This window comes from Macrotis lagotis, chromosome 5 (assembly GCF_037893015.1).
Source record: "Macrotis lagotis isolate mMagLag1 chromosome 5, bilby.v1.9.chrom.fasta, whole genome shotgun sequence".
NCBI classification, from domain to species: domain Eukaryota; kingdom Metazoa; phylum Chordata; class Mammalia; order Peramelemorphia; family Peramelidae; genus Macrotis; species Macrotis lagotis.
In genome coordinates this window covers 228,423,943-228,450,836 of record NC_133662.1, presented here as the reverse complement: position 1 = coordinate 228,450,836, position 26,894 = coordinate 228,423,943, and the positions used below count along the sequence as shown (strand labels likewise).

General features: G+C 39.8%; 1 protein-coding gene across 3 annotated transcripts; it reads left to right on the top strand.

The window, feature by feature from the left end:
* Positions 1–5,159: 5,159 nt before the first annotated feature.
* On the top strand, positions 5,160–17,928 carry ANP32E (acidic nuclear phosphoprotein 32 family member E). 3 transcript variants are annotated; one of them, XM_074188701.1, is made up of 7 exons: positions 5,160–5,491; positions 6,868–7,017; positions 7,508–7,630; positions 9,094–9,265; positions 10,076–10,194; positions 14,726–14,783; positions 15,487–17,928. In XM_074188701.1, exons 1-7 carry the CDS (start codon positions 5,438–5,440, stop codon positions 15,555–15,557), a joined length of 747 nt encoding a protein of 248 aa, XP_074044802.1. In that variant the 5' UTR covers positions 5,160–5,437; the 3' UTR covers positions 15,558–17,928. The 3 variants fall into 3 exon arrangements, with proteins under 3 accessions (XP_074044802.1, XP_074044801.1, XP_074044803.1); XM_074188700.1 differs by having other exon boundaries at positions 5,162–5,491; positions 10,076–10,230; positions 15,487–17,926; XM_074188702.1 differs by lacking the exon at positions 5,160–5,491 and adding an exon at positions 6,162–6,165 and having other exon boundaries at positions 6,866–7,017; positions 10,076–10,230; positions 15,487–17,924.
* Positions 17,929–26,894: the final 8,966 nt, after the last annotated feature.

The window sequence follows — 26,894 nt, the reverse complement described above, 5'->3', positions numbered from 1 at the left end:
TCATATTTCTTTCTTTTTTCCCAGCACTCAAGGTTAAGTGATTTGCCCAGGGTCACACAGCTAGTAGGTGTTTGAGATAAAATTTGAACCCAGGTCTTCTTGACTCCAGGGCTGGTACTCTATCTAGTGTACCACCTCATTGCCACCTCCTCCTCATATTTCTTTTTTGGGATCAATCTTGTTCTTTATAATTTTGGACTATTTATTTTCAATTGTTTTGTTCTATCCATCAGTCAATAAAAGTGTATTAAGTAACTATGTTTCCAGCACAGGGGGGGTAACAAAAAGAGGCAAATGACAGTCTCTGCCCTCAAGAAATTCACAATCTAACTGGAGACACAAATGCAGACAAAACAGCCATAAATAGGAAAAATATAAAAAATAGAGAAGGTATTAGATTTAAGAGGGGTTGGGAAAGGCTTCCTGTAGAGAAGACAAGATTTTAGCTGGCTGGCACTTGAAGGAAATCAGGGTGGTCAATAGGTGGAGATGAAGAGGGAGAGAATACCCATGAAGGACAGAGTAGTTGGAGCAGAGAGGTGAAGTGTTTTGTTCATGGAACAGAGAGAAGGCCAGTGCCACTGTGTTGAAGAGTTCCTCATTAAGGTATAAGATGACAGGAAAGGGAAGAAGGGAGCTAGTTTTAGTATGAAGAATTTTGAATAAGAGAGAATTTTATATTCGATACTGAAATGATAGGGAGATCCTGGAGTCTGTTAAATGCAAGGGTGCCATGCTCAGATCTGCACTTTAGGAAAATCACTTTAGTGGCTGAAAGGATGGAATGAAGTAAAGAGACTTGAGTCTGACAGACCTAGCAGGAAGCTATTTTGATAATCTTGGCAGCAGGGGATGAAGGCTCATGCCAGGATGGTGGTATTATCAGAGGAGAGAAAGTGCCATGTTTGAGAAATGCTGCAAAAGTAATATCGACAAACCTTGTCAATAAATTGATTACAGGAAGGTAAGAGATAAAGGGCAACTAGGTGGTACAGTGGATAGAATGACAATTCATCCCTGAGATCAAATCCAACCCCAGACACTTACTAGCTGTGGTGATCCTGGGCAAGTCTTCATCCTTTTCACTTCAGTTTCCTCATCTGTCAAATGAGCTAGAGAAAGACATGATGAACCACTCCAGTATCTTTGCCAAGAAATTATCAAACGGGTTCACCAAGACTTTTGAGTGTGGGAAGTTTTAGGGGGAAAAGTTTATGAGTTCCTTTTTTGGATATATTTAGATTAAGAAGTTTACTGGACAGCCAGTTCAGATACCTGAAAGGTAGTTGGAGTTGCAAGACTGGAGGTCAGTAGAGATGTTAACAGGATAGGAAGGTCTGAAAATCATCATTATCCATAGAATTTATGGAGATCTCCAAGTGAAGTAGGACAGAGGAAGAAGAGCAGAGTCCCAGGACAGAATATGAGGAACACTTAGGATTAGAGGCTGTGATTTGGATGAGGACTCTGCAAAAAAAAAAAAAGAGAGAGCTGGAGCAGTCAGGTAGAAGGACTTGGAGAGAGTAATATCCATAAAACTTAAGAAAGGATTAAGGGGGGCAGCTAGGTGGGGCAGTGGATAGAACAGGAGGATCTGAGTTCAAATTTGACCCCAGACATATAATACTTACTTAGCTGTGTGGCCTTGGGCAAGCCACTTAACTCCATTTGCCTTGCAAAAAAAAAAAAAAAAAAGAAAGAAAAGAGTGATTGACAATGTCCAAGGCAGAGAGGTTTAGAATAACTATTAGAATGGAAAGAGCTGTCTCATCTAGCTCATTTTCTTCAAAAGGGAATTGGAGGTCCAGGGGTGAAATGAATTGTTTGAGATCACAGTGGGAAATGCAGAAGTATAAACACAAGCTAGATGAAGCTGTGTCTAGGGTCAGGATTTCAAATACTACATCAGATCCTTTTTTAGCAAGTTCCTTAACCTCTGTCTGCCTCAGTTTGCTCATCTGTAGAGTGGAAAGCCTCCTTTCCATGATAGTTGTGGTGATGATATTGTACTTGGAAAGCACTTTGCAAACCTTAAAGTGCTCTATAAATACTAGTCATGATTTCTAACAGAAATTATGTTACTTCTTCAGCTTCAATCCTCTGATTTGGATTGTTCTTTCTTCTTTGACTCAAATGTATATATCATGTCTCTGCTTAAAAATTATCAGTGATTCCCTGTTGCTTTGAGTATAAAATACAAAATCCACAGTCAAGTGTTTGACACCTTTCACAATCTAGCTTCATTCTATCTTTCCTAGCCTTATTTCACATAATTACCTTTCATATACATGATCTATCCAAATATACTATTAATTTTTTACCCCTGAACTTAATGGTCTGTCTTCTACCTCTTTGAATTCATATACTCCATCTTTCATGACTGAAATGCTTTTCCTCCTCTTCTGTCTCAGAATACTTACCTGCCTTTAAAACTTAGCTCAGGTGCTGCTTCAAGCTCTTTCCAGATTCTTCCAATTTAAGTGTGGCTAGGTAGGGATATATTTGAACCACTGGAGGAAAATCCTAGATCAATAAAATCAAAGATCCATTGTCCCATTGCAGTAACCACTGTCTTTATCTGTGTACCTTGTATTTCTTTCCAGTAGAATGTAAACTTCTTGATGGCAGGGCTATTTTGATTTTGTCTTTTTATTTTGGAGTCAGGACTAGCTGGAGGACCTTGGGCCAATCACCTAATCCTCAGTTCTTCATCTCTCAAATGAAGAGGAAATGGCAAAAAAAAAAAAAATCCTACAAAATTTCATTATCTTTACCAAGAAAATCCCATACGGGGTCACAACTGAACAACAATAAAATCCCAAGTTCCTAATATATTATTTTACCCAACTAAAAAAATAAATATCTATAGGATTTAACTGAATTTCTGATTAAAACTGTTTCACATAGCAGTCATCTGCTTCTTCCATTGACAGTTAAATAATTGAGGGTATTGAATGCTAATCTTGAGGAATTTAGATTTGATTGGGTTGGCAATAGGCAATTAGCCTTGCAAATTACTTGGCCTCTCTTGACTGAAGGATTCCTTCCAGTTTCTCTGACTATTCAATGGGCCCTCCCTTCAAGCTCCTCTATAGAAATATAGAATTTCCAGGTTGAGGCTTGATGCACCTTCCCTGATGAAGTTATTTTCTGATCCACAACAGTCCAGAGTGATCGGTTTGTCTAAATGTAGTCCTTTGAAGTAACAAAAGTTATGCATTAAGGTTAATTTGGTATTATTGTATAAAGAAATTGAAAAAAGAGAGAAGGGAACTTCTCTCTTAGTGGTTGATGCCTTAGCTCACATTAAAAAACATGGTTGGGGCGGGCTTCAGACACTTGATAATTACCTAGTTGTGTGGCCACTTAACCCCATTTGCTTTGCAAAAAAACCTAAAAAAAACTTTTAAGGTTTTGAACTAGGTTGGTGGCAGTGAAAAATGAAAGAAGATATATCAAAGGTAGAATTTTCCAGATGTAGAAAGGGATGTGAAAGCCAAAGGTCAGGCAGGTAACAAGGTCTGAGTAACTGGGGGGAATGGTGGTTATCTAATGTAATAGATGATCAAATTAATGTAATGTAATTCACAAAATAATGCAAATCAACATAATGTAATTAAGGTAAATATTTATGTAGTGTAATAGTGAATGAGCTGATCAGCTGATCTATTGAGCTCTTGCTAAATGGCACCTGCAATCAGAGTTTTTTGCTGATCCTCTGCTACCCATGATGGAGGGCAGGGGAACTTCTTCAAAGGGGATTATTCATTCAGATTAAGAGGAAAAATCTTTGCAACCATGTCTTCCCCAATTTGTTAATCACATGGCCTGGGTCTCAGAAGAGGAGGAGGATGACTTTCTCTCCCTTTCATCTTCCCAGTAACAATTATGGTAGCTCCGTGTGCGTTGCAGAGACTGAGCAGCTATCGTGAGATGTGTGTTTCTTGGATTGACCTGTAATAAGTCTAAATCTGTTTATATTATGGATTAACATAAAAGGAAAATCCGGAGTTAAAGGTATTTTGGGGAACATGATGACTTCTTCAGTTTTGGAGATGTTGAGTTTTTTTTTGAACAAATTTATTAGGATTTAGGAAAACTAAATTACACTAGACAGGATTACATATAAATTATATACAACGTAGGAAAATTGCAATTACGATGAGATGTTTTCAAAACTGGCCATCATAGGCGAGAATGTAAAGTGTGGGGGAAATTCGATAGGAAGAATTTTGCTCATCAGAAAGCCACTTAACAAAAGAGATGCTGTTTCTCAAGCCGGCTTTAGCTTCTGGATGCGTAGCCCCCCGGTTCCCACTTCACGTGCTCCTGGATCCCCTTTTTCTCACCGTCCTGGCCACGTTCTGGATGCAGGGTCTGTCCTAGCATCAGCCTCCGGGAGACCCTCCTGGCCCGCCCCCCCAGCCCACTCCGGACCCAAAGGAAACCTCACCAGCAGGAGGAAGTTTCTTTTAGTCCCGGCTAGGGATTTTATTTCTTTTTCCCATCGCTTCTGCCAGCCTGTGTACGAGAAAGCTACAATTGTCCCCAAAGCCGGACGTATTTTCATATTTTCCGTTAAATTCTTTCTGTAAATATTTTTTAAGGCAAACACGGCGCCGCATCTTTGCTCCTCAGAGGGAGGTCGAAGGGGGGGGATGCAAAAATAAATGCAAATAACGACTGTAACATGTTTGCATCCTCGCTCCACACCCCTCCCCCCTCGCCTTCCGCGCTGCATGCCGGGGGGCAAAGGTTTGGGTAACAAAAACAGCCTAGTTCGAGTCTCTTGGACTAGTAAACTTGAAGATGGGGCAAAACTTGGGAAACTCGGTCAGAAGGACGCTCTCCCCGGCTTTTCCTCTGAAAGAAAAAAAAGTATCAGGGTGCCTGGGGAAAGCGCGCCAAGCACACAAAGAAAAGGAGGGGGGCGACCGGAATTCAAAATAGTGTCCCTTAGATCGACACTCCCGTGCTCCTATCCGAGTTAACTGCGCGCTCGCCTGTGGCCAATGGCCGCGGGATGTCGCGTTTCGTCCCGCCCGGGAGCCTGACCGACATGTCCGTCGTCCACTGGGCTGCAGAGGCCCCGGAGTGTCGCCCAATCGCTGGGGGCGCTGGGAGGGGCTTCAGGTAGGGGGTTGGCTGCGCTGTGTCATGGAGGCTCAGTAGCCGAGCAGCCATTGAAAGGGAAGGAACTGCGTGTGTGTGCGTGTGTGCGAGTGTGCGGAGAGGGCGGCGGGGGCATCCGAGTTTGAGTCCCAACTCCTCCGACTCCATTTGCTGCTCATTCCCCCACGCCTGTGGCGGCGGTGGGCGCCCTCTTGCCCCCCGCTCTCCATTCATTTCCTAACCTTCCCGACTTGGAGGTTGGGGGTGGTGGGCAGGGAAGGCGCGGAGGAAGGGGCAGGCGGGCGGGCGCGGAGCGGCGGAGGACATGGACCTGAAGCAGAAGATCAGCCTGGAGTTGCGGAACAGAGCCCCGGAGGAGGTGAGCGGCCCCGCGCCGGGGGCACGGCTTCGGGGGCGGAGGGCGCGAGCGGCCCCAGCGCGTGCGGCCGGGGGGAGGGCTGCTGCCCGGCGGGCCGGGGTCCCCCGCCCCCGCCCCGGCGCCCCGCAGAAGTTGTGCAACTACTCCGGCCGACTCTGGGGGGAGTTGGCGGGGGGCGCCGCGCCTGTCAGCGCGCCCCTCCCGCGGGGCGCCCGGGGCGTCCCCGCGCCCCCCGAGCCCCGCCAAGTTGGGGGAGCCGCCGCCGGCCGCCGCGCGCTCCTCCAACTTTCGGGGTCCCGGCGCCGCGCCCGCGCTTGGGGGGCTCCCCGGAGGCCGGGCCCGGAGGTCACGGAGACACGCGGCGCCCGCCATGCCGCCCGCGGCTAGCGGCCCCCGCGGCCGTCCCTGCGGCGGGCAGCCCCGCGCGCCCCGGGAGAGCCGGCCCAGGCCCGGCTTCCAGAGCCGCCCCGGCGCGCCCCGGCACGGCGCGGCTCCTCCTTGCCAGGGGCTGCCCCGAGCACGGCCGGACCCCCGGGGCGCGAGCGCTCGGAGCCTGCCGCCCCCGGCGCGGGCAGAGCCGCGGACCTGGGCCGCCGCCGCCCGGCCCGGGCTGCCCGGCCCCGGCAAAGTTGGCGCAGGCTCCGGAAGGGAGCCCGGCCGGGCCGCCCCGGAGGCTCCAGCCCGGCCAGCGCCGCGCTCACGGCCCGAGCCCCCTCGGACGGACAGACGGACTGCCCCGCGCTGCTGCTCCCCGGCCCCGCTTCTGCCACGCCGGCTCGCTCCCAGCCCCGCGGGCAAAGGGAAAGCCGGGCTCCGGCCCGACGTGCGACTGGGGCCAAAGGAGCGCAGCGGCCCCCGGCGCCGCCCTCCGGACCCCCTTGGGCTTGGCGGAGCCCGGGCCCCCGGCGCCGCCCTCCGGACCCCCTTGGGCTTGGCGGAGCCCGGGCCCCCTCCGGTGCCCCCCGGTCCGAGGCTGCAGCCCGTGGCCCGACAGTGACGACCTCCCAGTGGACGGGACCTGGCTCCGTCTCTTTTTTGCAGAGAATTGACTTTTCAGATCTAGGACTTCAGAGCAGGGGCGACCCTAGATTCACATGATCTTCAAAGGCGATATGGGGGCGGCCCGGGAGTCAGGAGGACCCGAGTTCAAATCTCAGACGCGTCATCCTGACCCAGCAGTGTGGCCTTGGGCAAGCCACCTAACCCCCCTGCCTTGCCAAAACCTAAAAAACAAAAGCGACTTTAACGTGCCCGGCTGAACGAAAAGGACTTAAGCGGGACAGGCGGTGGTTTGAAACCCTTTGGATTCAGGAATTCTGTTGCTGAGTGTTTTATTTGCAAAACAGCTGAAGGATCCTTAATGTTTTCTCTTACAGGTGACAGAGTTAGTCCTCGATAACTGTCCATCTGTCAATGGGGAAATTGAAGGCCTCAACGATACTTTCAAAGAGTTAGAATTTCTGAGCATGGTTAACGTGGCTCTCACCTCCCTGGCTCAGCTCCCCAGCTTGAGTAAACTCCGAAAGGTAAGTTCCTATTGAAGATGTGCCCCTGGAAAGCAGTGTGGAGAGCCAAACATTCTAGTAACTTTAACTAAATTGGATTACTGGTCTATCCATTGATTGGAATTTAAACTCAAAAAAGGGTTCCCTGTCTGTGTATAATGTGGTATGAGTTTGGGGCTTTGTAAGAAAGCTTTTTTAAGTCTCTAGAACCCTGTGAACGAATTTGAAAATGTGACAAATCTTCTCTGAACTGTCTAAATTGATTCTATGAAACATGCATACCAGTTGAGACTTTGAGCTGCCAGCCATTATCAAAGGGTTTGGCATTATTCATTTAGGCGACATTTTTTTAAACACCTGTTACTGCAAGGTGCTGTTTTCTGGAGAAATCTAACAAGTATGGAAAGTACTTATCTTAACATCTTTTTTTTATTTTAATTGTTCAAATATTTTGCTTTAGCTATATTCTTAGTCATAGCCATTCTTTTTTTTTTTTTTTCCTTCTGTGTAGTTGGAACTTAGTGATAATATTATTTCTGGGGGCCTGGAGGTCCTGGCAGAAAAATGTCCAAATCTCACCTACCTCAATCTGAGTGGCAACAAAATCAAAGATCTCAGCACAGTGGAAGCTCTGGTGAGTAAGGGTTGTACAAGTGTTTGCCTCAGTTGATGTTTTTGTGCATGGAGTTGTATAGGATCAGAATGGATGATGGGTTTTTTTTTAATACCCTTAAAACGTGTAAAGTGCTTTGCATACATTATTTCCTTGAGCTTTTATTAACCCAGTATCAGAAGCTTGATAATTGCCACTTGTTCTTTTTTTTTTTAATTTTGTTTAAGGCAATGGGGTTAACTGACTTACCCAAGGTCATACAGCTAGGCAATTATTAAATGTCTGTGGCAGATTTTTCAGGTCCTCTTGACTCCAGGGCCCTTTGCTCTATCCACTTCACAACCTAGCTGCCCCAAATTTGTTCTTCTTTTGTAATTTCTGAATTTCTTATGTTCAAATAGGAACAGTTCTTGGATTTCTTAAAAGAAAACCTCCCAATAAAAACATAATTTAGTAGAAAGATTTAGGTCAACTCTTAGATCTGAGGATTTAATTTCGATTTTCTTCGTCTTGCCATCCCAAACCATTTTTTCATGATTTGCTGATTTGGGGATATCAGAGAAGGGGAGGGGAAATGGTGAAAAATACTGATGTTGCTGGCTAGTGATCTGGTTTTTTTTTAAAAAAAAATTAAGTTAGATTTCACTAAATCATAAGGGTTGGCTATGAGTTTGTAAATAGAAAAATGATATTTTAACTCATTTGAACAATAGAATCAGTGTTGAACTATTTATGAATAAAATTCTCCACCTTAAAGCATTTGTATAAGACAAGTTCCCTTACTCAAGCATATAGTTATCTGGACCAGTCCTTAAAAGTTTTCAAAGCACTTGACTTTTATCTTTTTTGATCTTTCAGTCATACCTCCTATGATCTCTCCTTTTTGCCAGCTAACTGTGTACCCGTCTAGATAGGTAAAGAGAAAGGCAGGTTTTATATGTACATGTATATTTGGAAGATAATCAAACCAGACACTAGTGCTGAGGCAGTGAGGGTGGAAATAGAGATCATTAGACTCTAGACCTGAGTTCAAATCCTGCTTCAGACAGTTGTTAGCTGTTAATGATCCTTAACCCAACTCTTAAATGATCACTTAAACCAACTCAGGCTCAGTTTCCTGATCTGTAAAATGAGGTATTAATAATAATAGTACCTATTTCCAAGATTTATTGCTCAGGTACCAAACCAAGCTACTTTGAAAACCCCTAAATGCTAAATAAATCAGTTACTATTATTATTTATAAGAACTCTAACTGATAACATTTGTAGAACCATGATATAGGCTTTGCAAATATTAATATTCCTGTTTTGCAAATGAGGAAACCGAGGCACGGAGCATTTAAGCGACTTGTTGAAAGTTAGAATCAGATCTCCTGACTCCTAGTTGTGTTCTTTCTAATAATTCTGAACTTATCCCTTAGCTCAGCAATATTTTAAAACGATGTTAAAATTTTGAATATAAATTTTTAACTTTGCCTTTTCAGCAAAATCTTAAAAGCTTGAAAAGCCTTGACTTGTTTAACTGTGAGATCACAAACCTACAAGATTACAGAGAAAGTATTTTTGAACTGCTTCAACAAATCACCTATCTAGATGGATTCGATCAGGAAGATAATGAAGCACCAGATTCTGAAGAGGAGGAAGAAGATGAAGATGGTAATCTTATTCAAAAGCATTCATAAAGTAGTATTAAATAGAGAGTTCACTGTAACCATGCAAATTAGTATTTGCTTTGGAGGCTTGGGTGTAAATACTAACGGACTAGTAAAATAAAAACTTGAAAAAAAAATGGGAAACCAATGTATTAGACTTGAGTCTTCCAAATTCCTTAATAAATAACATACTATTGTATTGCTATGGCACCAAATACTGGTAAAAATATGCTGACTTTTTAAAGTTTTTTTTTAATGCAGTAGTGATTTTAAAAATAAAATTTTAACTTTAAAATGAAAATGTTTTAAAAGGTTGGAATATTAACCAGATCATTTTGAGGGAATTTTTTTTATTGCTAATGGTGAGATAGTTTTTGTTTTAGAACAAGAATCTTGATGGTAGCAGAAACATTTAATGTGATAAAAGTCAGGAACTTGTATAATTACTATCTCACTACTAACATTAGCTTGAATAGGTGTTTTGGAATTAGATTTTTTTTCAAGTAGTGAATTTTGGAAAGAAAATGTTAAATACCATTTCTAACATACAAAAAAAGCTTAGATAATTAGGTTGAGGGGCAGCTAGGTGGCGCAGTGGATAGAGCATTGGCCCTGGAGTCGCGAGTACCTGGGTTCAAATCCAGCCTCAGACACTTAATAATTACCTGGATGTGTGGGGCTTGGGCAAGCTACTTAACCCCATTTGCCTTGCATAAAAAAAAAAGTTAAAAAAAATAATTAGGTTGATCAGGCAGGGGTAAAAAGGTGATACTGGCAAATAGCAGTCAGTTATCCTCTGGTTTTTTACTTTAAGATGATGATGAAGAAGATGAAGATGAAGAAGAGGATGAAGCAGGTCCACCTGGAGCATATGAGGAGGAAGAGGAGGATGAAGATGAAGCAGGTTCAGATTTAGAGGGAGAAGAAGAGGAGGTGGGTCTCTCATACCTAATGAAGGAAGAAATTCAGGTAAACACACACTTTTCACCATCACCACAAAACAGAAGGGAGTTATGTAGACAGGGTCCCTGGCTTTTGTGAATTTACTTCAGTTTTAGAATCCACAGTTCATTTTTTTAAATTAAAAATATAGTCCAAAGGCAACTAGGTGGTGAAATGATAGAGCACCAGCCCTGGAGTCAAGAGGACCCTGAATCCAAATCTGGCCTCAGACACTTACTAGCTATGTGACCTTGGGCAAGTCACTTGACCCCATTGCCCCATAAAGATAAAAAATAAAAATAATACTACACTAAAATAAATTAGTGATCTCATTGTTAGGGAAGGTTCCCAACACATTTACACTTCTCAATTCTTGACCATTTATTTCCAAGAATCTTGTAAGGGACCCATCTAACATGTAGGCCTTTATCTGGTTCTTTTAAATCCTTTGTGAACCAGTGAAACATTTAGGTCGTACGTTCTCATTTTTGATGCATTTCAAGATGCTTCTTTTTCTGTCCTGTGTAGACCCTTAATAGTGTATTCCACAATTAATTAACGTGAACATTAAAATTAAAACTATGTTAATAATTGGAACTTACAATTGCTTGCATGCTGTTTTGTGTGTGTGTCTGTGTCTGTCTGAAGGAACAATGTAAATGGAGAAACAGGTGGCCGAAAAATACAGATTTTATTTACTTGAGATTTTGGAGTGAATTAGGTGGTATGTTGTAGTAGAAAATGAGACCTCGACATTTTAGGTATTTGTCATTCTTGACTAAGTTGAATTATAACCATTCCTTTGCAGTGAAAAATATCTCAGTTTACATTAGCATTGATAATTTCTCTTTTCCTAAGCTTTCATTCCATACCTAGTATTTATTTTGGGGGAGATGGTTGCTTATTTTCTAAATTTTATCTTGGCAAGTAGTGCTTTTCAGATTTATAAGTTTTCTAGAAAATCGCCTTTCTAGCCACTAAAATTGTTCCATTGTATACTGAACCTGAGTTCTATTGTTTTTAAAAAGCTCTAGAGGAAAAGGACATTTTTAAACAAGTGTAAACCAAATCTGAGATAGAATGAATAGTTGCAACTTTTTGATCAGTACTTGTAAGTGCAGCCTAAGAATAGCATGAGCCAGAAGAGCTTTTTATTTCTGGTTAAAATGAAGTCTGGGGGCGGCTAGGTGGCATAGAGGATAAGTAGTGGATAAAGCACCGGCCTTGGAGTCAGGAGTACCTGGGTTCAAATCTGGTCTCAGACACTTAATAATTACCTAGCTGTGTGGCCTTGGGCAAGCCACTTAACCTCATTTGCCTTGCAAAAACCTAAAAAATAAAATAAAATAAAAAATGAAGTCTGATTCTCAAGCAGAAGCACGGAAGCTTCAGAGGCTGTGCTAGGTTGTCTTGACTTCTAGATAGCTCTTCTCTGAGAGCATTTTCTCATTCCATTCTCTTTCTGCTGCTCATAAGATACAGGAGAGTTGGAACATGATGTTACACACATGTATCCACAAGGAAGCATTTTGTTTTCTGCTGATGAGGAGCTGACCGACTGTAGCTCATCACTTAGGTTTTTGAAGAAAACCTAGGTTTTGTTGAAAGCTATAGTTTTGTAGCTAAGATTTTGAAGATGTAGAGACTTGACTGAACTGACCTAATTATAATGTTTAACTCAGTTTCAGAAAGAGAACTACTTTGACTGAAGGGGAAGGAAGCAGCATTTATTAAGCCCCTTCTCTGCCAGGCGCTGTGTTAAGAAGCCCTTTATAGATATTATCACATTTGATTCTCTCTCATACCACCCTGGGAAGTAGAAGCTATTATATCTCCATATTACATATAGGGAAACTGAGTTAAATGGGTTAAGGAACTTTCCTAGGTTCATAGAGCTAGCAAGTGTCTGAGACTGGAATTGAACCTCTGGTCTTCCTAATTGCAGGTCCAGTGCTTTAACCATTGTAGCACCAAGCAGACTTTATTGGACTCCTTAAAAACATTTTTAAAAATGTTTTTATAAAAATCTATGTTCCCTCCCATCCTCACTGTGGTGGGTGGTAGAAGGGGCAAGGAGAGAAGAAAAACCAGACCTTGAAACATACATAGTCAAGCCAAATACATTTTCATTTTCCATATACAGTAAATACAGCTATTCAGTACCCCAAGTTTCCTCAGTTCTGAGTAGATAGCTGTGATTTGAGTTCAGAATCTCTGATTCCAAAGACTCTTTGAATTGCAAATACTGCCTTTATAAACTCAGCAATTAGGTGTGTGTCCCTTAACTGCACTTTTGTATGCTATTTAATTCAAATGCCAGAGAATATTTGAAATGGTCTTAATTGGGCCATGTCTTTATATTGGTTGCAAGGGTCTGTGTGTCTTTATCTGTGTTCCTGCATCGGAGAGAATGCTCCCTTGTGCTGATTTCACCCTTGGCATGGTCAAGGCATTGTGTCCATTCTGGATTCAAATAAATTAACTAGTTTGCTAAAATCAACATAAAATTAGATATCAGTTCTACTGACCCAATTCAAACAGGTTGAATCACACCATGTTTCTGGAAAATATAGCCACTCAAGAAAACATTAAGTTACAGTTCAGGGCAACATGCTTCAGTCCTTTCTATGTATCTTTGAAGTAGATAAAATAGAAGGGAAAAAACTTTTGTTTTTAGTTTGCTCCCAGACCTTAAGGTTAAATCTCCAGGATTGTGTCTGAATGGTGTATTCTTTTACTAGGTATAAGTAGATTCCTATTTTCTGAAGATTGGTTTTTAATGGAGTAGAAAACTGCTGAAATGTGAATTAAGTAATTTAGCTTGGGAGGGCCCTCTGAATGGCAGAAAATTGAGATGGTCTTCTGTAATCTCTACCTTAACCTAAAGTTTTGTTCACTAAGTTATTTTTCTTGGTGAAGTAGTAAGAGGCTTTTGAAAATAGTCTGAATCTTCCTTTCAATCAGTATTTCTTAGATCATAATATTACTTGCTACTTTAGGGGTTGGTGACAGGATGAATTTCCTATTTTCAACTCTGTTATTTTAGAAAAGACTTTCAGACCCCCCCCCAAATATCCTATAATCACAATCAATACATTTACACAGTTCTTTTAAGATTTGCAAAGCACTTTACAGATCTTTCACTTATAGTCACAACAAGCCTGGGAGATGGGTATTAGTGTTATTATTTCCACTTGATAGAGAGGAAACTGAGGCAAACAATCTTAAATGATACTTGGCTTAGGGTCCAACAGCTGGGCTGGTGTCTGGCAGGATTTGAACCTCTGGTCTAACTCCAGCTCAGTCTTTCTATTACGCTCCCCAACTGCTTTCCTAGATGCCAAACAATTATTATAGGACCATGCCTGAATGTCATATACTTTATTTATTGGAGAAGCCATCCACAGATTGGCTCAGCCAGATTTTACTTTATGGTACTTCCGTGATTCAGGTCCCCAGCATTTTAGAAGATCATCAGGGTTAAGAAGTGAACAACATGAGAAAATACGAGGGAAAATATCATAGCCTGAGAACATGGGTCCTATGAATATCCCATTATTTCAGCACAGCAGTTTGGTTGATATTTATAATCTGGGATGATCAGATAAATCTTACTTCATTGTTTAAGAAGGCAAGGAAGGGGGACAGCTAGGTGGCGAAGTGGATAGAGCACCGGCCCTGGAGTCAGGAGTACCTGGGTTCAAATCCGGCCTCAGACACTTATTAATGACCTAGCTGTGTGGCCTTGGGCAAGCCACTTACAAACCCTTTGCCTTGCAAAAATTAAAAAAAAAAAGGTAAGAAAAAGTGGAAATAAAATTTGGTACTTTAAAAAATCAAATGCCTTAGCTTTCAGGATAACTTTCCATTCTTTACTCATTCTATTTTTAGTGACTATGATTCTTTTTTAGGTTTCTGCAAGGCAAATGGGGTTAAGTGGCTTGCCCAAGGCCACACAGCTAGGTCATTATTAAGTGTCTGAGACCGGATTTGAACCCAGGTACTCCTGACTCCAGGGCCCGTGCTCTATCCACTATGCCACCTAGCCGCCCCTAATATTGACTATATGATTCTTGTAATATGTTTTCCTGTGTGATTATTAAATTACTTTACAAAATACCTTATATAAATTTATCTTTTATGATGACAAGATTATTCCTACTATAGAAAAAAGTCTGTGTGACTGGATAGCCAGGATCAATTTCAGTTCTGATTTAAAGGAATTAGAAGTTTGATTTGAGTTATAAGGGTTAGTCAGGTATAGGTGGTCTTCAAAATAACATGCACAATACTATTTTCTTGTTTTTTACATGAAGCTTTTTCTGAACTCCTTTCCCCTTCCCCTGTTTAATTTTTGTTTATATTTTATAAACTTGGGATATATGTTATCTCCTATTGAAGGCAGGGACTGTTTCTTTTTCCCTTTATATTATTAGGATTTAGTATCCAGAAGGTGTTTAATAGATGCTTACTAATTAGTTACTTGTATTGGGATGATTTACTGATTGTTTTGCATTTTAAGGATGATGATGATGATGATGACTATGTTGAAGAAGGAGGAGAAGAAGAGGAAGAGGAAGGTAAAGTTTATTAACAACTTTAAAATATTTAGATGTAACTATTCAAAAAATTTTCTTATGTGGAAAAACTTTACTTATTCCATCTTTAGCTTAAATGCTTACTTTTAAAAATCTTAAAAGACATGTCATTTTAAAAGCATTTTTTTCAAATATAATTAACGATAATTTTATTCAGGAGTTTTAAAAATTGATAAGAAGATAGAAGGAATCTTGATGTTAATTTTTTTCCTTTTAGGGGGAATTATTCTCCTGATTTAGTTGAAATTAGATTATGTATTTAAGTACTAGATTAAAAGAAGGGTACTGTTCTGTTAGAAAACTGGTTCTACATCTATTTGAGTTTATTTTTCATTTCTTTCTATTAGGTTTATAAAACAAAATAGTTAAATCAATAAAACCTGTCACTAACCTTATAGTATCTTTGGACCTCATGTGGCTCTATAAGAAATTTGTTAAACTTGGGTGTTTTCAAAGTCGCAACAATTTCAATGAGACTTTTTAAAAATGTCTTACATGATTTGACCACAAGGGTGCATAATAAGCTGAGTTGATTATTTCAGAAACAATTATTTTGTAATAAATCTGAATTGCAATAACATCAGAAATAACATATAGATTCCTTTTGATCTTAAAAAAACCAAGTTATTATACCTTGAGTCTTTTTGTAAAACTTTGAATATTAAAAAAATTCTCCTTTTCGTAGAAGAAGAAAATGTTCAAGGAGAAAAGAGGAAACGAGATATTGAAGATGAAGGAGAAGAAGAAGATGATTAAATGGACCAGGCTCCATTATTCTAGAATTTGCAATAGAGTGATCTTGTTGATCTGTTTCTTTATGTACCATGCTGTCCCTACAGAAGATAACATGTAACTTTTTATAGGAAAGGTGTGGTTTTACTATTTTTGCCTTTTTATCATTCCAAATAAGATTTGTTAGCCTATTAGTGATCACATACAGTATATAGAAAAAAAAAATCAGTCCTATATGATTGACCCCCTTATCAAATTCCTTAGAAATTCATTTGGAATCTTAATTTTCTTATTCAAGCTCAATGTTTTGGTCCTAATTAGTTCACAGTTTCATACAGCAGGTTTTCCACAGGTGTAGTATGGTGCATTTCATTCATAAGGTTTAAAAGTTATTTATAAATTAGTTGAAATCAAAGTTGCTGTAATATGAGAAGTCAACAGTCTCTCTTTGAGATGAAAAAGTTGGTTATATTCTTTTAGAGCTGGCCAGAGGTCTAGTTAGAAGATAGTGATTTTTTTGATGCTAATGTTTTTTTTTTAAGGTTACATAATTAAATCAGAAACAGAATGATGAGGGTTCTGATGAGAAATAGCATTTTTATAGTTTATTGTTGGAGAGGCTCCTTGAAACCTGTCTCAAATCAAACATCTTTGTGTTAAAGAAAATTTCATGTATTCCAAATTCTGAGCATATGTGTTGAACCCTTTCTTGTTTTGGCTATAAGTTATGGCATGACAAGGGTTTTTCAATAAACATTTTGCTCTTCTTTTTAGCAGTTTCCTTTCTCTTTCTGATTTCTATCCTTTCCTGTCTGGAAGACAGGTTGCTTTCCATTTGAGGAAATCTAGCAAAAACTTTAGGCCCTTCCTTCAACCACCTTTTCTTGCTTTGCTTGGATTTCTCACAGGGTACCTTTGAATGAGAGGATTGACTAAAATTGTTGTGAAACAGACATGATTATGCTTAGCCTGAATCTTTCCTGGTTGATATTGTGAATTAATTATATCAGAGTGAAGTCAGAGGGGATTCCTGAACCACTATCAGAGTCTCCTAGATGTCAGATAATTGCCTGTGAATGTTTAATGAGGCATGGATAGACTTAACATTGAACGTTTGATTCCTGAATCAAGATTTGGACGCTGCAGACAGAGCTGCAAAGCATATTTTATTTTCCTGAATAGAACCTTAAATTATTCTTCCCATCATTATGAAGCATAACCAGCTTTAAGACATTTGAATAGCATGTATTCGGCATTTGGCAAAAGTATTTGAAACTGGATTCGTTTTAAGTTAAAAAAAATTGTTTTAAATTGATATCCATGAAGAAAAGGATTTGGGGAAACTTTGCAATTGTATGTGTGTACTTATGTGTGGTTTTCCTATTAAATGTTCATATTTTATATGAATTCCAAATTAAAAAAAAAGAAATATATTCCCTGTTTTTTATCATGGAGGCTCAGTTTTCCAGACAATTGCTTTTTGTTATTGACTATCTCAAGAACTTTTCTCATAAGTTTTGAATATTTGTAACTTTAAAAAAAAATCAGCATCAACAAATAGTGACCATGTCTCTTTGAACTGAACTCATATTTTTTCTTTTTCTCTTTTGGGCCACATTTAAATTAAGACAGAACACATTTTTTCTTTTTCCAGTGGGGCTCAAAGAATGTTACTAGCAACTCTGGGCTTCCCATTAGGAGTATAATTACAAGTAATATGTAGAGAAACCCAATTAACAAAAAGCTTGACTGGTTAAATGAAATCAAATTCTTAGGACAGGGTTGGTGGAGTGATGGGATGCTTGACTAACAGTTTACTCATTTTTAACAGCTAAAATGCAGCATTTCAGGCACTTTGCATTCTTAAGTTCCATATATTACTTTTGACTTTCAAAATACCTGTTTTAAAATTTAATCTACATTTTTTTTTAAAAAATTGATGATCATCTTATTGTGCAATCAGAATTAGAACAGTTGTTTTATTTTAAAAGGTAATACCTAGAGCCTCCGAATAACTTCTAAAACTTGTTTTGCTTGGTGGGTGGTATTTTCATGCAAATATGTAGGGGAGGGGTTTTATATTTTGTAGAGGTTTTTGTCCTATTTTAAAATGCTCTTTGTAAGGCAGTATGTATATAGTGTGTTAAGTCCTCTAAGAATTTCTCTCCTAAAAAACTTTGAAGTTATTACTTTTGTGCAACTGTGTTTTGAATAAAGCCATGACAGTGTTAAATAAAAAGTGCAGCATTCTTCATTCTTAGCTGTAGCATTCATTGTTTCTTTATTTTCATTTGCCAGCAATTATTTCTGAAATAGAATTGTTTCAACTCCATGGAAGATGCCTTGTTATTGTTTTATGGATTTATGGATTAATTTTGTATGGAACATTGTAGTACCTGGTGGGATTTTTTTTTTTAAGGTTTTTCATGGCAATGAGTTTTAAGTAGCTTGCCCAAGGCCACACAGCTAGGTAATTACTGTCTGAGGCCGAATTTGAACACAGGTAATCCTAACTCCCAAGGCCTGTGCTCTATCCACTGAGCCACCTAGCTGCCCCTTGGGATTTTTAAACTCTTAAGTTCTCTGTAAGCAGACTAAGTAGTAGAGTAATGCAAAAGTTTCTGAGCTAAAATGTTAAGATATGGAGTCAAAAGTCAAATGAATTACTACTTTGTTTTTTATATTTTTTCTGCTAATCAAAAATTTCTTAGCCCTTGAAAACAATCTTAAAATCTGAACCATATAAGATGACATCTCTTAAAAGTGCAAGTCAAAACTTAAATTTTAGAAAGTTTGCCTAGAACCTTCAGTTCAGTGTTCAGATTGCATTGTTTGTTAGAAACCTTGGAGATGAGGGAAATGGTAGATGTCCCTTGTCAACAATTGGCAAAGCAAGCATGAATGAAACACATGTCTTAAATTAATTTGCTCTGTAGTGGTCCAGCATTAATTGAAATTCTATATACATAAGATTAGAGCAGGCAAGATGACAGTGGGAGGAATACAGGATTTGAAGTCAGGGAGTCTTAGTTCATATCTTGATGATAAATGCTTGGGGCAAGGTGATTGATAGTATAGATTTAGGGAATTCTTAAAGATTATTTGCTCATTCGTTTCAAAAAATTTATTTGCTAGTTTTATTTCAAGTAGCAAATATTAATATGTCTTATTCTCCCTCCCCAAGAAAATAACTTAAAACACCATAACAGAGCTAGACACAATGCCACATTAACTAATATATGTATATATTTCTGGGCATTTTCTGTTCCCCTCTTGAGCTAATAAGTGGTAGGTGTTATTGTGTTGTCAGTTATTCTAAATGGATCTTGTCCTTAACCCTTCTGTATCAATTCATAAGTCATTCCATTTTCCTTCAAAGGTCCATTTAATCATAGCACAATAATATTGTTTCATTTATCTTAGTTTTTTGGCTACCATCAAGAGCTGCTATAAATATTTTTGTATATATTATATAAAAGGCTTAAGACTTCAATGACAACCAATATATATCTTTTTCTCCTTTGGAATATAGGTCTAATAGCATAATTGATCAAAAGGTCACATTTAACTTATGTAACTCCCCTCATTTTATAGATAAGTAAAACAGACCTAGGATAGCTAGGTGGACCTGGAGTCAAGAACACACATCTTACTGTATTCAAATCTGATCTCTAACACTTATTATGTGATCCCAGGCAAGTCATGGCACCCCATGCCTCAGTTTCCCCTACTGTCAAATGAATTGGGAAAGGAAATGGCAAACTAGTCCAGTACTCTGCCAAGAAAACCCCAAATAGGGTCATGCAGAATCAGACATGAAAACAACTAAGCAACAAACATTGTCACTCTCCCAAGGTCATAGATCATGATATCACTTTATAAGATTTGTAGATCACTTTACATATATATCTCATTTCATCCTCACTTCAACCCTGGGAGGTAGGGGCTATTACCTCCATTTACAGGTGAGGAAATTGAATCATTAAGGTTAAGTAGCTTGTTCCGGATTATGTAGCCAAAAAGTAGCTGAGTCCATATTTGAATCCAGGTTTTTCTGACTCCAAGCTTATTCAATCATCAGCTATCTCTTAGTAGAAAATACCCTAGGATACTAACTGTGACCCTGGGCAAGTCATTAAATCCTGCTTGCCTCAGTTTCCTTATCTGTAAAATGAAACGGAGAAGGAAATGGCTAATCACTCCAGTAGCTTTACCAAGAAAACCCAAATGAAATCTTGAAGAATTGGACATGACTGAAAGGACTGCAATTAGACTGAACCAATATAATCCATAAGTGATATTTAAATACATGAAAAACAGTATATTCTCTAAGATTTCTTGACAACTAAACATCTGTTTTCTTTAAATGATCATACAATTTCAAGACTTCAGCTTTTTTTCTCTATATACCCTCCTATGTTTTTACTAAAACGTGTTCTCCAAATCTTAGCATAATATTCCAAATGTGCTTTGATCAGTGTAGACTATAGTGGGACTCATTTTCCAGTCCCACTACATTGCAGGTAACTCTTTGAATTTGAAGTTTATTAAAACCCTCCAGATGTTTCCCCCAACAAACTCTTTGTCTAGGTGTGTCTTTTTTTTTCTGTTTGAGCCTAATGTAAGATTTAATACTTCAACCTATTATATTAGATTTAGCTGTGTTCTATTCCCTAAACATCATTATGAATTCTGAATCTGTCATCTAATGTGCTATACTTGTAACTTTGGTGCCATTTGATCAATGTATTATTTCTACTTTGATTAAATTAATTGCAGAAAATAAAATAGAACACAAATACAAAAAAATATTTTAACAGCACGTGTCATTCTCTGATCCTTCACTCCCCCCAAAAATGGAAGTTGACAACCAATCATTCAATTGGTCTATCAAATAGTTCTAAATCCATGTAACTGTTGTATGGGGAAATGTGGTACAAGTAAAAAAGAGGGCAGATAATAGTAAAGGATTATATATTTAGAGGTGGAAAACATCTCTGTCGTCATCTAGCCCAACCTCCCCCATCTAACCTTAAAACATGTTGCAAGGTGATGGGGTAAAGTGACTTGCCTAAGGTCACACAGCTAGGTAATATTAGGCTGGATTTGAACTCAGGTCTTCTGACTCCAGGGCCAGTGCTCTACTGTGCTACCAAGCTGCACCTCCCCCCCCCCCCATTTTACAGAGATTAGGAGCTTGCACAATATCACTTATGTTGTAAGGAATAGAATCAAAATTTGAACTCAAGTCCCTACAATTCAAGGTCTCATTTCCCTCTTGTCCACAAGAATAACATGATAGACTTTGTTAGCAAAATTTAGGATTATAGGTAAGGAAGGGAGAAGATTAAAAGATGAGTGTCTCCTGAGCAGGTATTAGTATGCTCAGCTAATGCAAGCCCCCTCATGAAAGACACTGGGGAACATCCTTCCAGGAAGGTGCCTTTATGCCAGAAAGGCATAAAGTTTGTAATGGAAGTGACTGGAAGAGATTAGGAGCATATTGCAGACTTTCTGTCACTGGTTTTGGTCTGCCAACTACAATGAAGAGGAGCCTTGGCTCCTAGACTGTCTGGTTGGAAGTGGGGTATATTCAAAAGCCATCAATGTCGGTCAGGGTCAGTTCTTTTGGTCTGACTACCTTCTACTTGACTGTGTTCTGGTAAGAGAAGAGACAATATGACCAACATGCTTCAGTGTGTTCTTATTTTAGGTAAAGGAGATGGAGATGATCCTGTGCACTTTGAGAGATCAGGAGATCCAAGTCAACAGGAAGGGTTGGAATGGAGTTCATGTTGGGTTTTGCATCCATCCAATCTAGCAGCATCAGTTTCCAAAACGTGACCTTTGGCACCTATCCCAATGGTAGCTAAACTATTGATAGAACTTGGAAGTGGTGAGGCTGTTACTACAAAGAACTGAATTAAGTTCTGAACCCATTCTCACTCTCCCCAGAGATCAAACTACAGGAAAGTCTGTCCTCTAAGAATCGGGGAGAAATATTTGTACTTTTGTTCTTACTATCATTGAAGTAAATATCCTTTTGTAAATATTCATTGATGTTCATCAGAACTGGGAGATTAATCATTGGCACCCAACAGAGGGGGAAACATTAGAATGGGAGTTGGAGTTGATAATAGTAAAGAAAGACATTCCTTGAAGGATACCCTAGAACCCCAACAGGGAATGTTTCCTAATAATCCCTTTAATAATACTGTAAACCTTAACGTTTAGGGTTAAAATAAAATGACAGAAAATAAATTAGACATTTATTCTCTAGGATTTAAGTGGAAGCCATCTATGACTACCTCAAGCAGAGGGAGACCCCTCTCTCCCCCCATCAATATTTTTTTATACATAAAAACAGACAAAAAGCTACCTTGGAGGTCTTTCTATTAGGTTGATACTCTTCAGAGAGTATCATTCTTATAGAATGCTTTCTTGTGTATTCTTCCTTTCCTGATTTTAGGAGAGCAAGACAAGTTTTCCTTTCCAAACCATGTCTTTTTTTTTTTAAGTTTTTTTGCAAGGCAATGGGATTAAGTGGCTTGCTCAAGGACACACAGCTAGGTCATTATTAAGTGTCTGAGGTTGGATTTGAACTCAGGTCCTCCTGACTCCAAGGCTGGTGCTTTATCCACTTCGCCACCTAGCCACCCCTATATCATGCCTTTCTGATTTGCAATTAACATATGGAAAGATAACACTTCAATCTTCATAATAGCTAAGAAATCAACTTTTGACTAGGAATATAGTTTAGAAAAACTTTATTGCACTTTGACTTATACTACTAGAATTTTGCTAGGAATTGTAGTCAAACTTAACACTTTTTAAAGTTTGCAGAATTCATTTGTTCTTCTCTTTGAAAATAAGAATATTTGCCCTTCTCTCATCCTTCAGTACACCTCCCATTCTCCAGCATCTTTCAAAGATCATTGATAGTGTTTCAGTAATCACATCTCCTTGCTCTTTTAATACTTTGCAATGTCATTTTTTTGGGTCTAGTGATTTGAACTCATTAAAAGCAGCCAGGTGCTCTCTTGCTATCTCCCTACTTATCTTGGATATCACCTCCTTAGATCTACCATCCTATTAGCCATTTTTGTCCTGTTCTTTCCAGGCCAAAGATCATTCTTTTTAGCAAAAAATAAATAAATAAATAATTGAAATTAAAATTGAGCAGGTAGTTCATCTTAGTTACCTTCTGTCTACGGTCCATTCTTAATGTCCCATTTATCCCAAACAGGCTTCCTATTCTTTTTGTCCTCTTTCTCTCAATATTATTTTTTATTGTCTTTATCTTTCTTTGACAGTCTCAGGTCACTTTGAGCTTTAGCAATCCTAACACTATTCTTACAGGATGGTATTTGTTATAGCTCTCTAATCTATTCAGCAAACTAAATAGTATTCTAATTTAAACATTACTGTTTACTTACACAGAAATATAAATATTTTCTTAAACAAGAGTAAACTATCTTAATATGAAATATGAAAATTCTTGTTTACTTCAGAGATAAATTGTGGGTTTTTAGTTTTACCATAAGATGTACTGCTTTTATAAGAGTAATTTAAATAAAATTAAATAAACCTCTTTTCAAATATGAAAGGTACAAATAGCAAGTACTCCTAGCAAATTTAAAACTTTTTATTTTAATTTATACAAAACTCACTAATATTTATTATATAATTCAATTTGACAAGCATTTATTAAGCACCTATGTATAAATCATTCCACTATCAATGGATCTAAAGAAAAAACTCCTTAAAATCTCTTACATTCTGGTAGGTAGAGTAAGTGGTTGGTGGAGGAAATATGCATGAAAATAAATGAATATAATAGTATATACAATTTAAGTATAAAATAATGGGAAAAGGCAGGGAGAGGCCAATAAGACATCTATTTTGCAATTAACTCCAAAAGGCATTTATTAAATACCTACTATTTGTGTACAAAGCATTGTGCTTTGACTGTAAATACCAAAACAAATAAACCTGAAACCTTAAACTAGTTCTGGCTGTCAAAGAAATGACTTTCAGGAAATGCTGTTGGTTGTGTTGGAATGCAGCATGCATACAATTAGGTGACTGCAATTTATATACAATGTGAATAAAAAATAATGGCAGGATCAGAGAGAATACCAACAAGTCAGAACACCTATTTTGTAAATATAAATTAGTTATTAATTTTAGATATTTTTATAGCTGTGGCAATGGTTTAGAGTCCAAAATGGTTTACCTATACAGCTTTGCCCATTGTAAAAGGAAAATATTGAGCCATCCTGGAGGCCACTGGATGTGGTGGAAACAACTTGAACTGGGAGTCTTTGGAGGCCGGGTTTTTCCTACTGATCTTTGACACTAAATCCTATGTTATTTTCGTTAAGTTGCCTGTGTTTCTCATCTTAAAAATGATGGAGTTGGACTAGATCTTCCACTTCTAACATACTTATGATTCTTCTGGAATTCTAAATTTTCAATAATAAGTGATTTTTTCCCTCGTTTTTTGTTTTCCTGCTGAAAATTCTAAGGTACTGTTATGTATATTTATACATATGTATTCTTTTATTCTACAGATATTAAGTGCCTATTGAAAATATAGGCACTGCTAGGTCATGATGATGATGGTGATGATGTTCTTTGCCCTTTGAATACCATGATAAGCAAGTGAATAGGATTTGAGGGCTAAGTCACCAGCCTCAATTTGATCACACTCCTATGTGTTCTTTCATTCTACAGACATTAGGTGCCTGTTGAAAAAATACTGAATGGCTAAGTCACCAGCCTCAATTTCTCTTCGGTTTGTCATCAGTGGCTAGATATGAATCAGGATGACTGGAGATGCAGGCAGTCAGGGTTAAGTGACTCGCCCAAGGTCATACAATAAATATTAGAACTCGGGTCCTCCTGACTCCAGGGCTGAGGCTCTCTCCACTTACCTTAGGACAGGTCTTAGGACAGTTACAAAAATAAGTAAAGCACTAAGCTTCCCAGCAGTTTTGCCAATTCCCAAAGAAGCATTTTTAAGGCATGGTCTATTTTGGTGCCCATGTTCAAACTTTGCATTACTCATTCAGGATACTGCACTTTCTTTCATATATTAGTAGTAATTACTCTCTTCTACATGTAGCCACTTCAAAATGGCCTCGGAGAATGTGACCTAACAATCCTTAGCTTCCCAGCAGCTGAAAAATTTCCTGGAACTGGAGGCGAGGTATTGGGCAGCTGCGGATTAGTAATCGCCTTCCCCCTTTCCAAGCCTCTTTCATGTGCTAATCAGCAGCGCCGGGCCAGCCCGGCCCGCCGGGGGCTGCGGAGGCCCGGGCCAGCCCCCGGGGCCGGGCTGCAAGGGACCCTGGCCCGGCTGCTTCTGCTCCACCAGCACTCTGCCACTTTCTCGGCCTGTCCGAGAGGAACACGACCGTGTCCTTCATGGAAGAAGTGAAGGAAGGGATTTTTTTTTCAGTTTTGAGTCATGCTATAGAAACTTAAAATGTTTAAATAGGATTGATATAAAATGTAATTTTTAAATGGTACAGAACTTAAACTTTTAAAAAGCGCGTGATGGGGACACGTGAGTGACAAGAGGGGTTGTTCCCGCCCCTGGGAAGGTGGGCGCCCACTTCAAGCCCCGCCGCCTGCCGGAAAGGCTGCGGCTCCTTGTTGGCATGAACATTGTAAATTATTTCACTCGTCGCTTTTTAGCCTTTTTTTTTTAAAAACAACTAATTTTTGTAAAACTCAAACTCTTTAAATAAAAAAACCTGAAAAGCCACGGCTGTTTTCTCAGGATGGTTGTACGTCACCCAACATGCATTTCTTCGGGTTACAAGTTCCTTTTTTGGTGCGGCGTTTCTAAGCAACCAAAAAACTGAATGAATGGAGGAGGTTTTCTGGAGGGGGGGGTGTCTGGTGAGAGAAAGGAGAAAAGGGCGGGGGCCACGGGGAAGGGGGAGAGGAAGCGGCGGATAACTGGGCGCCCCCAGGAACGCATAATCCCCTTCACCCCTAAACCCTGGGGCCCGCGAGAGCGTCGACGGGAACAGTAGAGGCCGCCGCGGCGGAGCGGGGTCGCCCAGTCCTCCCGGCACGGGCCCTCGTCCCCGGCGTCCCTGATTGGTCCAGAAATGCCGCATCCCCGTCACGTGTCCTCCGGGTCCCGCTCCCCGCGCTTAGCCGCCCCCGGCGCTCGCAGAGCGCGCGCACGCGCAGAAGGCCTATTCAAAGGCGCGCCCAAAGGTCTCGGAGGGCCGCGCACCGCTTCCTGCGCGGGGTCCCCCGGCCCCCCTTCGGGCCTTGCAGTTACCTGTCAGTCATCTGAGGCCGCGGTTTCAGGCTTTTTTTTTTAATCCTCCCCCCACCTTGGGCCGCAGCACGATATTGACTTAAATTTAGCTTAAGAATGATTAAAACTCCCGCCCGAGCTAACCCCGCGCTCCCCTAAGTGAGAATTCCGGGTTCATTCTCAGGGTATGAGTTACGTCATGAATCCCCTCCCCCCTCACCCTTTGAAAATGGGGTCGGATGGCCAGTAAGGCGCTATTTTTCTCCCCCCACCATGATTAAATCTTTGGGGCTGGGGGCGGCGGCTTGCCACCTTTCTGGCGCCAGCCCCGGTAAACTGGGCCGGGACCAGGACCCTGCAACCTCCCCTGGGGCTAGGTCTTCAAAGTCCCTCCTGGACTCTGATTTAGAATTAGTAATAGCCTGACCATCCCGCCAGTCTGGAGACGGGCCAAGCAAAATGAAACCTTCATAAGCCTGGTGATGAGGAGGATGACGAGGATGATGTCTGTCCTTCATTCTCCCACAAGACCTAATTAGCCTCTGAATGAAGGTTTCACTGAAAACAAAATCCACTGTGTGTAAGAAGAGACTTTCTTTGTGAACCAAGGATCCTTCTAAATTAGCAAATTAAAGAGTGTTTTCCATTTGGGGATATTTGCTGTTTCTATAGAGGAGTTGTTCCTACTTGTAGGAAAGGATGTCTGTTTGTAAAAATGTCTCGGTTTATGGAAGAAAAACTTTCCATAATGTGCTGTTTTAAATTTTAATTCGTCAGTGGCTCCATTAAGATTCATGATAGCTTCATTTTTTTCATAAATTTTAATTCGATTCAGTGACTCAATTGAGAATCATGATTTCTCTATTTTTTTCATAAATTTTAATTCGATTCAGTGATTCAATTGAGAATCATAATTTCTTCATTTTTTTCATTTGCATCAGTAATATGCCTCTAGACATAATTGTAGTGAGAATTACACTGAGCTCTTTCGTACATACAATGCACATTTTATAGGATTGGTTTTCAAGAGAGATTGGAAATTATTAAACTAATGCCAACAACAGGTTCAGTTTGGGATT